This window comes from Antechinus flavipes, chromosome 1 (genome assembly GCF_016432865.1).
Source record: "Antechinus flavipes isolate AdamAnt ecotype Samford, QLD, Australia chromosome 1, AdamAnt_v2, whole genome shotgun sequence".
Lineage (NCBI taxonomy): Eukaryota > Metazoa > Chordata > Mammalia > Dasyuromorphia > Dasyuridae > Antechinus > Antechinus flavipes.
In genome coordinates, this window is record NC_067398.1 from 382125582 (window position 1) to 382142721 (window position 17140).

Genomic DNA, 17140 nt, shown 5'->3' on the forward strand with positions numbered 1-17140 from the left:
CCAGGATAGGATTATAGTGAAAGTTATATAAAATAGTATTGGCAAAAGCCTTTTTGGAAGCCTAAAGTTTTACATAAATATTAGCCATTTTATTATTATTGTTTTTCTACTGTCCGCTCTAACAACTTTACTTTAGTGCACACTATATGAAGTGGTGAAAGAGGCTAAAGATTATGCAGATTCTTGTCCCCAAAGACAGTCTGCTCACTTGACCTAAGAGAAAAATGACTCTTCTTGAAAACAAGGGAGTTTCATTTGTCCTTGATATCCACCTCCAGCATATTGCGGAAGAAAGGCATTTAATGAATAATGTTTGTTAAACTGAACTTCCCAACCTGAGCTTCCTCTTTTTGTTTACACAGAAAATTATTACAGAAAACCTGAGTAGAACCATTAGACAGACAGTGTGGGGCAGTAGAGTGCTAGACTCAGAAGCCAAGAAAACAGATTCAAAACCCATCCTTGACATGTGTAAGTTATATGATCCTCTGTAAAATGTTTAAACCATAATTGCAAAATGGAGATTCAATTTAAAGGTCTCTAATGTCCTTGAAAACTCTAAATTTATGATCCCATGAACACAAAATTGAAAAAGGTGATTTGTACACCTCAGCATAAAATGCATCAAAAAAGGATACAGTTTTCATCTCCTTGTCGATTTTTGGGGGGACCGGGCATATTCAATAAGACCAGCTGGGCATCCTGGGATTTGCTGAGGACCACCTCATTAAGCTTCACTGCTGTATGCATCCTCCTGACGTTGGACTGGTTTCTAGAGTATGACAGGAAATTGAACATTTATCATTATCACATTTTAATCCTATTCAGCTAAAAAGCAACCATTTCTCTTAATCCTATTTGTCCCATACTGTTGACAGGGATTTTTTATTTTCCATTGCTTAAAGAGGGTATGAATGAGGTAGAAATGAACTAATTCAATCAACTTCCTCAATGTAGGAAGACAGCTAATGATAATGTTGAAACTCAAAGATGCATGTTAAATCAAATACTGTATTTTAGTTGTTTTTATGATTAACAACTGACTTTATATAATGCTTTAATATTTGAAAAACATTTTATATTTGAGGCCCACAATCAAAGAATGACAGGTACTCCAAATACAATGGTAAATATTTTGTCAGAGGGCTGCTGGAATTACCACATTGCCACTGTTCCATGTGTTCCATTGAAAGGACAACAGACAAACTATAAAATTATTTCTTAAAACTTTTATTCCACAGGCATGCTACAGAAATGGGAATAGGCTATCATTTAGTTCAACTTCCTCATTTCACAGATAACAAAAAATGTGCCCTTACTGGCAAATCATGCTTATCTTGAAAATATATCTATGCAATAAGATGACAACAGATAAGATTTTATTACAATTTAACATGCACTGCAAATAAGGGATTTTGGTGACATTTCTGATGCCTATATGTTTGATTCTGAGGAAATTATAATCTCCCTCATCTGTAGTTTCCCCACATGTAAAATGAAAGAGTTGATAGCTGCTGGGATTCCTCCTAGCTCAAAACTTCTAATCCTATGATTTTAGCCAAGATTTTTTTTTAATTTGGTTTCTTAAACAGAAATAAACTGGCTTTTTAATAATAACTAGTACTTACAGAACAATAATATTCCATAACATTCATATACCACAATTTACTCAATCATGATTGAGTAAATTGTGGTATATGAATGTTATGGAATATTATTGTTCTGTAAGGAATGACCAGCAGGATGAATACAGAGAGGACTGGCGAGACTTACATGAACTGATGCTGAGTGAAATGAGCAGAACCAGGAGATCATTATATACCTCAGCAACGATACTGTTTGAGGATGTATTCTGATGGAAGTGGATCTCTTCGATAAAGAGAGCCTTAATTGATCAAAGATGGACAGAAGCAGCTACACCCAGAGAAAGAACACTGGGAAATGAATATAAACTGCTTGCATTTTTGTTTTTCTTCCCGGGTTATTTATACCTTCTGAATTCAATTCTCCCTGTGCAACAAGAAAACTGTTCGGTTCTGCACACATATATTGTATCTAGGATATACTGCAACCCATTCAACATGTAAAGGACTGCTTGCCATCTGGGGGAAGGGGTGGAGGGAGGGAGGGGAAAAATCGGAACAGAAGTGAATGCAAGGGATGATGCTGTAAAAAATTACCCTGGCATGCGTTCTATCAATAAAAAGTTATTAAAAAAAATAATAATAATAATAACTAGTACTTATCATTTATATAGTCCCTTACGATTTCCAAAGCACTTTATGATCATCTCATGTTAAAAAAAAAAAAAAACACTTTTAGGATATGGGAGGGGAAAAAAATCCCTGAATTTGTTAAGCTGGATTTCTTTAAAAGAATGCATTTATTAGACACTTCTGTTTGATGCTATCATAATGCTTATCTATTATTATTTTAATGACTTAAATTAACCATTGCTTTTTTGAGTTAAAATCAGAACCCAAGGTCAAATATTTTTACACCAGAAACACTCATTGGATTGGTCTTCTTCATGCTAGTAAATCCCCCTGGGTAGAAGTCACTCTTAATACATTGTACAGTGTAAGGGAAAGAGAACTGGTCTTAAAAAGAGAGATCCCAAGTATAAACATAGTTCTAATACTTGTGAGCAGATCACAATAATTTAGAACCTCAATTTCCTCATTTGAAAAATGACATCACTTAGTTCTCACAGAGCCATCATGGGGGAAAGCACCATATAAGTCTTAACATCCAACAAAAATCAGTTATTACATAAATGGGATCCTTATACTTTCAAATTCTTGATTCACCAATGATAATTAACCTAAAACATCACAGCCAAAAAACAGTTCATATCATCATTATATAGCCTTTTGCCAGATCCCAGGAAACTATATTTCCCCACCCTCTACTAGTCTTCCTTAATTTGACTTTCAAAAGCACAGGCTGCAGGGGTCATCAAACTATGGCCAACAGGCCAGATTCAACAGCTGAGGGTGGGCCAGATTTGGCACCTGAGGACGTTTGTCCCTCTCACCCCCTCACTCAGGGTTATGAAGTTTCTTTATTTAAAGGCCCACAAAACAAAGTTTTTGTTTTTACTATAGTCTGGCCCTCCCAACAGTCTGAGGGACAGTGAACTGGCCCCATATTTAAAAAGTTTGAGGACCCCGGGCATAGCGTATTGAGATCTTTTAAGGAGGAAAAGCAACACTGTGACTTACCACCTAAGTAAAAACATCTGAACAGAGGGAACGACAAAGGTCATTATACCTAGAGATAAAAAATCTACCCAGTGTGAGTCATTGATGCTATTATTAAGTCAACTTAAGTATTCTTTTGGAAGATTAAATTATAGATAATTCAAGGTATGTATAAGTCATATCACATTAGACACTAATAGTTACTGAATACACAGCTGCATGCACATTAACTAGAAAACTAAAATCTAACATACACAAAACAAGACATTGGTATGCTACATGTTTAGATTAAGAGAATGTCTATACCCTGCAAGATATGGGTAACAAAAGCCACACTGAAAATTAAAATAAAATAAAATAAAATAAAAAAGCCAACCCACAGGAGTTTGCGATACAAGCTTAGCAATAAGCATTTACAGTACATGTCTCCATTCAACTAATTTTTCAATAACTCCAAAATCCAATACTAAAGTCCAATTATCAGAAATAAGATTATGAATTTGTTACTTTTATTTCTGACCTACCCAATTTAGTCAAAATAAATTGGAGGGAAGGGAGGGGGAAAGAGATGGATATTGTCTATCTATATAGTTCAAGATATCCAATTTTAAGGATAAGACTCACATGTAAGAGACTGTGAGTGTGTGTTTTGTGAGACAAAGAAAGAGAGTATGGGTATATAAACATAATGTATACATGAAAACATGTATTTATGTATGTATATATGTGTAATATCTACATACATACATTATCTACAATATATACATTATATGTATATACAACTTATGTATTTGCACAAATATATGTGCGAGTATATATATGTTATATGCCTGTACCTACATATATATGCACACACATTATTTTTATTTTTTCCCAATTACATGGTAAAAATTGCAAGTCAAAGTAAAATTTTGAGTTTTGAATTTTTCTCTTCCCCTCTTTTTGAATTTTTATCTCTCTTTACCCTTTTCCAAAAATGAGGCAATTCAATATAGATTATACTTGTTCTATCATATAAAACACATTTTCATATTAGTCACAATTAAGAAAGGAACTGATCAAAAGAAAAAGAATTACAAGTGAGTGGGAAAAAAATGCTTTGATCTACATTCAGTCTATCAGTTATTTATCTAAATGTGGATAGCCTTTTCTTTTGTGAAACCTTCATATTTACCTTTCTGAGAAGAATTTATGCACATATATACATGTACTAGAGTGCACATAATATTTCAAGTATGAGCTTAAGAATCAAAGAGTATCAGATGTATGTCTAAGGTATGGTGCCCTGACACTTATGATCCAGTGCTATTTGTACTGCAATATACATTGGTAGAATATGTAATTTTCAAGCAAAGAACAAAGGAAAAAAGGAAAACTCGTCCCTATTATGACACTGTATAAAGGAAACAGAATGATAACTCTATTAGATAAGGATTTGTGTTTAGTTTTCACTAATAAATCATGGTGATCCATGATTCATAATATTTCTCCTATGATTAGAAAAAAATGGACAATAGAGATACTAACCAAGCAATAAATAAAATGTACGATAAATTCTTTGGAACACCAGACCCTTTGGAAAATTGCAAGCTTGGCAAATAAAACTACAGGTTTGGAATCTCTTTTTATCTCGGTATGCCAAAGAACCACTTCAAAAAGACTGGTTTTTTTGAAGATTCAAATGGGAAACGGTTATCTCTCAACTATCAGCTTCTTTTGAAGGTCTGTTGCTCCTCCACAAGGCACTCAAGGGTAGAGGGTTCCTTCAATATCTCATGCCAATTTAAGGAATAATGCCTTTTTAAAAAGTGTATCTCAACACAAAGACTAGAATACTTTATAAATATACATTAAATAACTTGATTCTTTATAAATATACATTAAATAATTTGATTCTTGATTCCTGCCACCCCCCAAAAAAAGCATTAAAGATCACTTATTTGATAAAAAGAAGTTCATAGCACAAGTTATGAATTGATCAACTACATAAGAAATGGAGGATTACTACAGCAAATGGAGAAGAGTTGACATCTGATAAGCAGAAAAAATGGATATATATACTTTATAAGTAGATGATGAAAATGACAAGACAGGTCTGAACCCATCATTCTTACCAATATTATTAAGGCCATTAGCCTACAGGTCTTTCTTATCCTCACTTCTTTATTGGTTCATCATTCAAGAGCTTTCTCCCACTCTCTCTTCACTCACTCTATATGCATAAATAATCACACTGCCATTCTGTCTCCTCCAGCAGACATCCACCCTCTCCCATATCTTTTATGTCAGGGTTCTTCATTCTTTCCCTATTTACTACTGGTTGGCTGTCTACAACAAACAATTCCATTCCCAAAATACCCGCACTTGATCTATTCATCATTGCTAGTGATATATTCCAAAGCTGTCATAACCCCATAGGGGGCCACATAACTGAATTTAGGAGTTATGAAAAATTTGGCAACAGTAAAAGGTACCAAATACTCTGCCAAGATTTAATTCTTTTTTTAAAAGCACGTATATATTGTTAATATGAGAATTTTCTTTCATCTTTCAAAAATGATAAAGTTTTTTATATATTTATATATATGAAGAATTGTTTTAAAATAAATTTTATTCATGATTTTTATTATCACTAAATACTACACCTATATACAAGTTCACATAAAAATCTCTCAGACAAAAAAGGGGTAACCAGGCGAAAAAGTTTAAGAAGTCCTGTTACATTCTACATTTTCTTCCTTTTGAGGCTACTCTCCTTGCTTCTAACCTCTTAATTCAATTGAGACTGTTCTCAGATATACATGCAAAACTGAACTCATTATTTTTCCGCTAAATTTTCCCTGCTTGTTAATTTCCCTATTATTGTTGAGCATACCACCACTGTCCCTGACACCTAGGCGCATCACTTCTTATTTTCCCTAACCCCCAATCTGTTGCCAAATCCAATCAATTTTACTTTTTAAAAAATTCTTTTCTCTGACAGAGCCTCAAGACCTAATGTAGATCTTCATCATCTCACATGTGCTCCACTGGGAACAGTCTCCTGATGAGTTCCTACTCATTTAACTCCAATTGATCCTCTGAAATGGAAGGTCTAACTATGTCATTTCCTTAATTCAAGCAATTCCAGTGGCTTCCTACTGCCACTAAGAAATAATATAAAATCCTCTGAAATTCAAAGTCTTTCAAAATAGAGCTACCTCCCATTTTTACAGACCTTACTCCTCCCTCCCTCCCCACATATTCTGCTACTGGGTAAATAGACCAAAAGTTACCATACAGATCAACTTGGATGGACTTTCCAAAATGAAGTGACTCAGACCAACTGCAATGGTTCAGGAAAGGAAGGTGATCAAAAACCAAAATATATCAAAAAAATAATAAGGAAGGGGCAGCTAGGTGGCACAGTGGATAGAGCACCAGCCCTGAAGTTAGGAGGACCCGAGTTCAAATCTGTTCTCAGACACTTAATACTTCCTAGCTGTGTGACCGTGGGCAAGTCACTTAACCCCAATTGCTTCAGAAAAAAAAGTAGAGTGATTGTTTTCATAAAAAACTTTCTAATGGAACCCACTTACCATTCCACCAAATATGGGGAAAATAGCTGAGTAAGGACATTAAGTATTTTATATACTGATATATTATGAGTTTTTACAGTTCCTTTTTATAAATCATCTAATATAGTTATTTCAAAAGAACTGACATTTTATGTTCTCAGTAACACATATGACTGACTAGATCATTAAATAACTTCGAATCACCAAATGCTTTTTCCCTTTCTCAAGGCATTCTTGGGAATGCCAGTACAGCATAGATTAAACAGGGATTTGCAAAAACATCCTTCTGCCCCTCGTGCAGGAAAACCACCTGGGAGACCAAAGTTGACAAAAGTTTTGCAATTTTCCACAGGTTGTAGTGATCTCTATCCAGGTGACAAATTCATGCGTGATTATTAAGAATGAATAATTTTAGGGGTGGGAGAAAAGCAAAACTTCAAAAGCCCAGACTTGCAAGAGACATTATGCAGATTACATTCACATGCTTCAACACAGGGGTCAGATATAAATGGTAGCTAATGGAAGGGGTTTTTTGATAAAGGAGACATGCAATGTAAAACACTAGAAAACCAGGAAACAACCTAAAATAAATCAAATGTCACTTACAGATTTCCCCATTCTCTACATGGAAAGGAAACAAATATATAAAAGATTGTTATTTCAGGAACAAACATAGCACATTTTCAGAATAATTCCCTGGGGCCCAATTCTGTGGGGACCATGGGCAAATAAGCAAAGCACTTTAAGAAAAAAAAATGGCTTACCTTACTGAGGGGAAAAGTAACTCTTACTGCTAGGGCAAAGTTCTGTGCTCCTTACCACCCTTTTTTGGTATAACAAAATGCTTCCTTTTGCTATCATCACCCTGAATTTTTTTTTCCTGTTGTCAATTATCATGTCCTCACAGAGAACCTTGCATTTAAACATCTAAAAGTACTAGGGTAAACAGGAAACAAACTCTGAGACACCACTGCAGACCCATGGATGGATGAGTCACAAGGAAATCATCCCCTTTTTCATAAATTTATTATAAAGTAATAAAAACATAAAATAATACACTGAACTTTTCATTGTTTCAGATATGAAGGGAGATGATATTAAAATAGCAAATTAATAATAATTTCATATAATCAAAGGTTTCTACTTTTCTATGCATGAGACTATTTGCAAACAAAATGAAGAATAATGGTTTGGGAGGTAATGGATCAGCAAAAAATAATGAGAAATTATTAAGACTTATTTCTAGGAAATGGCTAACATGGATTTCTCTGACTTGTTCCAATTGTTATCTGAAGAGAAAAAAGCCAGATCCTTTCATATCTTTCCTATAGCATTAGAACTGCAAGGGAAAGAAAATAAGTAGAAGTGAATGGTTTAGTCCAGTGGCTGGCATAGAGTGGGCTCTTAATACTTACTGAATTAAACAAGGTGCCTTTTGCTTAATCCAATTCCTATAGCCAAAATTAACTTTCTCCAGGCTAACTAAAATTCCCAGTACTAGTTAACTACCAGTGGCCAAAAGGTATCTCATTTTTCTATGTTATCTGTACTAAATTAAGTAGGGAATCTACCCAAAAGGTCAGTATTTCTACTCACGGTTTCAAAGTGAAAATGTCCCTGAATCCAGCTACATTTGTGTCTTTGTTTTCACGTTTTTCAGAGGTGAGTTTTTCCTTAGTCCACGTCATCTGAACTTTCTCAGGTGCAGCGGCTGCTTTTGTCCTCGCCACAGCTGCAGTGTTTCTGTCATGTATCAACTGAGCCTGAGAGATGAGAAAAGGAGGGAAAATTTTAAACTCCAGGATTTGTGGAATGTTTGCACAAAATCAAAGAAGCATCAACAGTTCTATAAAAACTAAAAAATGGTTGAAAATAGTTTGATTCTAAAGATGGATCAAGACCTAGATTAGATCTATAGGTAAGATTGTGAAGAGGCCCTAGTCTTAATTTTCATTGCCCTTCTTTCTTCCTTCTTTCCAAATAGCTATTATAGGTGCAATTATCCCACCTATTCCCCCACCAATCAAAATTTACTCTTATGTATAACTTGATTAACACTATAAACTCAATCACTTCAGGTTGGCTAAGTGTAAATTCTTAAGAATACATGGACACCCCATCAATTGGAGAATGGCTGGGTAAATTGTGGTATATGAATGTTATGGAATATAATTGTTCTGTAAGAAATGACCAGCAGGATGAATACAGAGAGGCTTGGAGAGACCTACATGAACTGATGCTAAGTGAAATGAGCAGAACCAGGAGATCATTATACACTTCGACAACGATATTGTATGAGGACATATTTTGATGGAAGTGGATTTCTTTGACAAAGAGACCTGAGTTTCAATTGATAAATGACGGACAAAAGCAGCTACACCCAAAGAAAGAACACTGGGAAACGAATGTGAACTATCTGCATTTTTGTTTTTCTTCCCGGATTATTTATACCTTCTGAATCCAATTCTCCCTACGCAACAAGAGAACTGTTCGGTTCTGCAAACATTTATTGTATCTAGGATATACTGCAACATATCCAACATATAAAGGACTGCTTGCCATCTAGGGGAGGGGGTGGAGGGAGGGAGGGGAAAAAAAAATCGGAACAGAAATGAGTGTCAATATAATGTAATTATTAAATAAAAAAAAATTAAAGTTGAAAACCATATAATTGGAAAAATAATATACTATTAAAAAAATAAGATTGTAAGTCCTTTTCAGGGATTGTCTTTCTTTTTTTTTATCTGCATTCCCAGCATGGCACGGGGTAGGTACTTAATAAATGTTAATTGGATTGAACTGAAAAAAAAAAAAAAAAAGAATACATGGACACAAAAAGTTATCAAACTGTGCATACCCTTTGATCCAGCAGTGTTTCTATTGGGCTTATACCCCAAAGAGATACTAAAAAAGGGAAAGGGACCTGTGTGTGCCAAAATGTTTGTAGCAGCCCTGTTTGTAGTGGCTAGAAACTGGAAAATGAATGGATGCCCATCAATTGGAGAATGGCTGGGTAAATTGTGGTATATGAATGTTATGGAATATTATTGCTCTGTAAGGAATGACCAGGAGGATGAATACAGAGAGGCTTGGAGAGACCTACATGGACTGATGCTAAGTGAGATGAGCAGAACCAGGAGATCATTACACACTTCGACAACGATATTGTATGAGGATGTATTCTGATGGAAGTGGATTTCTCTGACAAAGAGACTTAACTGAGTTTCATTGGATAAATGATGGACAGAAACAGCTACACCCAAAGAAGGAATACTGGGAAATGAATGTGAACTATTTGATTTTTGATTTTCTTCCTGAGTTATTTTTACCTTCTGAATCCAATTCTCCCTGTGCAGCGGGAGAACTGTTCGATTCTGCAAATATGTATTGTATCTAGGATATACTGCAACATATTTAACATATATAGGACTGCTTGCCATCTTGGGGGGGGAGGAGGGAGGGAGGGGAAAAAACGAAACATAAGTGATTGCAAGGGATAATGCTGTGTAAAAATTATCCTGGCATGGATTCTGTCAATACAAAGTTATTATTAAATAAAATAAAATTAAAAAAAAAAGAATACATGGACACAATTTATCCAAAATTATGCCTTCCTAATGGTGCACTACACCAGCAAAATAAAAAAAAAATTTTTTGGAAGGGCACTGGGCTTTCCTAGGACCTCTTCATGCCATTATCTATTGATAAATGAAGCCTTCCTATAGATACATCAAAAACAGCTAGAATAGCAGGGGCTGTATAGCAGGGAGAAAGCAAGGTTTACAAAACACACACACACACACACACACACACAAGAGCTAAGATAACACACATAGTATTATGTAGACCACCTAAATGACATTAAAAATTATCTGATGCTACATCTAATGAAGCAAATCAGATATGAAAGCAGGAAGCTTTGTGCTTTTCATAGGCAGAGGAAAAGTGAATTTTGATAGTGACCCTTTATTTTCTTCCCATCTCCATGCCCCTCCTACCACCTCACCAACAGGCTAATAAGAGGTTTATAAATATATGTACCTCAGTTTCCCTTTCTGCAAAACAGGCATGAAACAAAACATTTGCCTGAACCCTGGAGGGATCTTACAGGAATTAATTAATGCTTACAAAATGCTTTGAAGGTGAAAAGCTAAATATTGTGATTATATTTAATTACTGAGTACTTTCTTAAATACAATAATATTCAGTATGGCTTGAAAAAGAAGTGTTTGAAATATGGAATATACTGAGAAGATGTGAAATTGTACTGTCCACAGCTTGCCTAAACTCTGCCAACAACCAAAGCCTAAAACTACCAATGAGTGAATGACAGTATGAACCTTTATGGTGTTTGGATATATCACTAGGCTAGAACTAATTTCTAAGTCTGTCTAGCCAAAGAATCTGCATGTATTTCTTCCCCTTCTCTATTAAACACCAAAACAACAGCAACAACAAAAAGAAATTCCAAATTTCAAATCACTCACTTTTTCCAGATTCCTATAGCCCAAAGGAGGAAAAAAAATGATTTCTTTCTGAGTACTTGTAAATCTAAGTTCTTGTTTTGAGTTCTCAAATTTACCAAAACCACATAAGATCAGTAATGTTTTTCTAGTTAACTAAATTATTCACATTTTCAGTGGTTGCCTTCATTTTTAAACTTCAACTAAAAATGCAATGTAATGGTAAACAAATTAGACCACTATTCAAATAGTAGTTCAATGAATACTCATCCAGAGGTATTTTTATAAAAGGTTCCTATAAGAAACAAGATAAAATAAAGCTGGTCGAGTTGAAAGCAAGTTGATTAAGCTAATCCAACAAAAATGTGAATAACTGACAAGCCTGTTATTTCCCTGAAGTTTTTCTTGTTGAATCTCTTAAGGAAACTTAGTAGGAAAAAAAAGGATAGCAGTTAGAACTGTGATTTGATTCCCAAGTAAGAAAATTCATTCTTAATATCAGAATACTACCCCTTTCTCAAAATTCCTAGATCTATAATTGAGATAGCAAAAGCAAATGGACAGGGAGGAGGAGATGGGGGAAGAGAAATGTGAAGAGAAAGGCCAATTTGTAACCCCTGGGTCAAGCTTCTATCAAACGAAATGCAGCAGAGACAAATAGGCTGGTCTTACTTAAACCAAGCATATTCTTGGATATCAGCATACAGGCCAGTACATTATTACATTAAATTATTACATTACCCCACTGACTGTTAAAAATTATATTTTCTTACTTTTGAGATGTGAAGACTTAGTCTTCAAAGCTCATTGATTTTGTAGTAAAGCTGTTGGTTCACAATTATTTCAAAATGAAGGGAACACTCTTTACAATGCAAAGAAATTGCAATTCTTCTGAAAATAGCCTTAACTGTGTAATTCAGTGAATTGCATTTAGTCCACTATGGAGAATAGGCTGTATGGGCCTAGTTTAATGCATTTTATTGTTCAGTTCTATATAAAACATCTGTCCCCAAAGTCTTACTGTATACAAAGACTTCTGGAACACCTTGCAATGTAACATTAACTTCACATTAAACACCAAGTTTGTTTTATCTTATTAATATAGTATCAAGTGCCAAATTGATTGTACCAAACTGTGCCAAAGCCTCACAGTATTATGGAAGAGTCCATAATTCTTCCTTTCTATAAATATTGAAACAATTTCTCTGATTTTAGACCACAACAGTAGCAAAAGGTCTGTGGCTATTTTAAAGCACATACCTCTAAATCAGAAGAGACCATACTTGTCAAAAATAAGAAATCATTAAAGTATTTCCAAAAATACATTACATTGAAATGCACTGGAAAACAAATTCCATGCAATTCAAATTCAATTCAAATTACAGCCCCTAAAAATACTATAGCAGAAATAATGACTAATATATTTTCCATTCTGCATCAACTTGACAATCAAGATTTAGCAAATATATTAAAATAAGTAAAAGGAGAAAACACTTTCAGCAGTTATGATTAAAGCTTTTGATTTCATATGACTATTCCAAATGAAATCAAGCAATTATATCTGTACCAGGAAGAGAACAAAACAGTCATAATGCTATAAAGATGGGTAATATTCCTGCCTGTACAGGAAAAACACTTAAAGTGCCATATTTTATCATATAATTTAATTGGCTCATTTCATTATTTCATCATGACAAAGCAGACAAAACATCAACAGAAGCTGAAAGATTTTTTTTTTAATTAAACTATCTGGATGAACTTGGGAGTAAAGATGGAGGGTCAATTGGCTGATTAGACTATAATATCATTCATTAAGATGCTTTTTTTGTTGTTCAATCTTTTCAGATGTGTTGTAATTCCATAGTATCTTAACAAAGATACTAGAATGGTTTGCCATTTCCTTCTCCAGCTCATGTTACAGATGAGGAACTAAAGCAAATAGAGTTAAGTTGATTTATTCAAGTTCACACAGTAAGTGTCTGAGGTGGATTTGAACTCGGGCTCTGTACTTGAGGTAGCTACACATTAAGTGGAAAAAAGAATGGACTGTATTTTTGCAGTGAACTAAGAAATGACCAAGACATTAGCAAAAATCAAGATTTTTTTTTTTTTGAATCAAAATTTCATAGTAGTTCCCATGTGAAAATGATGTCAAGCTGTTCAGTCGCAAAAAAAGTTATCTCTCTTCTATCAGTCTTGTATTTAGTGATATAAAATGGCAATTCATGATACATCTTGACCTCATGAGATTCAAACTTATAGGGGATTCAAGGACACATGATATGTCATGGGTAGGCAATAACCTGCAACTTATGAAGTCTTATGGGCAACTAAGATGAAGGCAAACTTTATCAAGGAGATACGTGACAAGCAAAAATGGGTCAGCCACAAAGCAGATGTAAAAGCATAAATAACATTCAAGAGAATCTGCAAATGATCATATCATTGGAAGGAAGTTCCACAGGGTAGATTTTTGATGTTACATTAATGGTCTACTGCATATTATTATATAGGATGAGAAAGCCTCATTTCTTAATTCTTGTGGGAAGGAGTATCCACAAGAGCAAGATTATCGAACCAAAAAATAAAGTAAGCCAAATAATTTAATTTCTGGTTTTTCAAGGCCATCCATTGCCACTATTCTAGCATTAAAAAAATTTTAGGTTGGACATTTGGCATTTCTTAATCGAAATTCACTGCCCAACAGGTATGTTTAATCTTCATTTTTGGCTTCTTCCTACCAAAGGTAAAATAAAGCTGAAAGCACAACTGAAGAATGCCTTTGTTTAAACAGGTATTTTGCATCAGCTGAAGAGAATTCTTTCTAGTCCCAAGAAGAACAGGAATACAAGTCCAATAAACAAATAGACCTATTTTGCTTAGCATAAACTCCCAAATTAAGACAGCACTTTATTCAAACTAAAAGCACAAATTAAATTCCAAAACTGAATGGAAATAATTATCTAGAGCAGAGTTCCTTTCCATTTGGACAGATTCTTGATTCATCACTGACAAAGCATAGTATAATGAAGAAGCATGGGGGGGAAAAATTGCTATACCTTAAGAGTTTTAGTCTGAAAAGATTGAAATAAATATCTAATGTGACCCCTAGGAATAAATTCCTAAAGGAATCAAGCAAGGAAACTAGGAAGAATGTAAAATAGAGCAAAGCATGGAGGAGAATTTGTAAAATCTGCATTTTAATCTTATTTTTAATTACTAACTTTGTAGGTAAACTTAAAGGGAAAAAAAATCACTCAAGCTCTCTGCTTCAGTTTCCTATATTTCACAAGATTGTGAAAAGAACAAATAAGCAAACATGTGTGAAACACTCTAAAACTACAGAATGGTACAAAAGTAAGACACATTATCCTTATCTAAATAGTAAGATCCTGGAGATTCTAAATAAATGGTTGTAGTTGTAATATAAAAGCTTTAAAATGCAAAATGTGTGGGGGAATGGAATGAGAGATTGATTTGAAATATGGAAGATTCAACTTCTTCCCTAAGCTATATTGGATGTCACTCAACTTCTGTTTCCACATCTGTAAAAGTTCCTTTCCAGAGATGGAATTATTGCCTTTTCCCCCCCTTCATTACAAAAATACCAAGGCATAACCCAGACAGAAGTATCAAGAAAAATTGGTCTATAAACTATCAGTCTGTACAATTAGAAGAATTCACAAAAGACAGAATGTATCTAAATTAAATTGTATATCTTCTTGTGGTTCGACAAGAAAATGGTTAAGACATTTAAGGCAAATAAAAACAACTCACTTTAAGAAAAATTTCAGATTCTGAGATTTGTTGAATTACTGTATGGAATGGATACTTTGAGCCCGATTTTCAAAAATAAAATAACATATAGTCACCATAATCCAAGATGCACAGCTGTGGCACTTTAAGTGTTGGAACTGGGATGGAATGTGTAACCAGTACAACTTTAAACTACCTCATCCTCTTGACTGTCATTAGGCAGCAGGGCCTGTACATCCTGACCAATGGATTGTGGACTAGAGCGGCTCTTCCTTCTGATAGAGCAGCGAGACTCATTAGAGATGCTCTGAATCTGGGACATCGAGGTCACCAGGTACAAGCAGATAAAAGAAAAAAATGTATTACTCAAGACAATCTGTTCAAGTTTACAATTACTACTATTACTACTACTAACACCACCACCACTATTATTACTACTACTATAGCTACTGCTTCAAAATTCAATTATGTTTGATGTCTCTTGAACACAGATGATGTAATATGTATGTTTTCTTCGCCCAGGAAAAAAATACATTAGAGTAGCTGGCTATAGCTACATAAAATTCTTAAGACTCCTTCAAAATATAATTTGAAAATCAACCATAAAAAATTTATTTCAGGTAATTATATTTTTCTACATTACAAAAAAACTACTAGTAACAAGCGAATGGAGCGAATTGGATATTAAATCACATATTCAAACTTGTCTACTGAGCCTTAAGACACAGGACACAATCAACCACAAGTTTGTTTTTACTGAACATCCATTGTACAGAGTGTTGAAAGAAGAAATGTGGATTCTGCTCTCCCTTTCCAAGAGCTTACAAATGTAATTGTGATTTTTATTAATTTAAAATTTTTTAAAATGTAAGTGCACTGTGTTCTTTTAACCCCCAAGACCCTTTTATGGCTAATTCTAAAGAGGCAATATTAAATCCCTGAGTCAGAAGGAAATGAAAAGTAACTATCATCAACTGTCCAATTTTTCCAACCACATTCAGGCAAAGGATTGTGGGATTTCTGGTGAATCATATCCCCTTTTCATAAGCAAATACATTAGCTGTCTAAAAAAAAAAAATGAATAAGCAGGAACTCTATGGTGGGAACCAGATAACAGGGAGAAACACATTTCCTACTTTCTCACTTTTTAATTTATGTTGAAGTGACCAGATTCACATTCTTTATCTCAGGATCTTTCTCTAGATTATAATGCTTTAGGAAAGAAGCAGGGCCCTAACAATGGGAAAAATTAAATCTAGTTTAAAGAATGAAGTAATGTAACTTTTTCTCATTCGTTCAACAAGTATGGAATAAAAATTGATTTAAGTACAAGGCAGTGATCTAGAGATCTAAGAGTCTGAAAGTGTAAGAGCATGGAATTTGTAGGAAAAAACTCACACCAAAGGTCCAGAAAGGTCCTGACTATTATGTATTAGGTCACAGTGAATATGCACTCATAATTTTTGTAGAAGCATGGCCAGGATGTTACACTAGCTTCTGTGTGATCTGTCTTCAGGCTGTGCACCTAAGCTATAATAAAAGATAGATGTGAAAGCAGGGAGAAAAAACATATTAAGGAGGAGGAATTTTTAAAAACTATGGTCACACCTAGTGGAACCCTTCCCCTCACTGCATCAGGATGCAAGGGTACTTGTTACATATGTATACTTTCTTATAGGGGTTCTTCAAGACACCTGCTATTTGTAGAGCTAGTAGTTAGAGAGGGAATGAAGATCAGGAATAAAGGCAAAAGATACATTAGAATGTACCTCAAGATTTCCTGCCCTAGAAAAGGCACTATACACTGTTGCATCCTCCAATTAATCAGCTTCCACCATTAATAGTGAATGCAGTTGAGAGCCGCTACACTCAGCTACAGTTCATTTTAAAATGAGAAATACTTGAAAGTGGTATACAATTAATAATGAAATCACAGTAGTGAGTAGGAGGCTGCTTATTTAGGATGAACACTAATCCTGTTCCCCAAAAATTCCATCTCCTGTTAAACTATTTGCAGAGAAGAATGAAAGCGACTGAGTTATTCACTGCTCAAATGTGGTTGGTTGGTTAAGTGCCCATATCAAAGTAGACAAGAATCAAGACAAAAGCTTTTCACAAGTCCAAGAAGAATCAGTTTTGCCTTTCCAAGTTTAACAATTAT

The 17140-nt window shown here is 34.4% G+C and overlaps 1 protein-coding gene across 2 annotated transcripts in view; it reads right to left on the minus strand.

The window, feature by feature from the left end:
- The window catches only part of SLC12A7 (solute carrier family 12 member 7), a 290856-nt gene that overhangs the window by 4382 nt on the left and 269334 nt on the right, over positions 1–17140 (minus strand). The window contains exons 22-24 of one of the 2 annotated variants that reach the window (XM_051969803.1): positions 15176–15292; positions 8357–8523; positions 639–772 (exon numbers count right to left, since the gene is read on the minus strand). In XM_051969803.1, coding sequence (XP_051825763.1) covers positions 639–772; positions 8357–8523; positions 15176–15292 — 418 coding nt within the window. The remainder of the gene's footprint in view (positions 1–638; positions 773–8356; positions 8524–15175; positions 15293–17140) is intronic. The other variant, XM_051969802.1, reaches the window with a different exon arrangement.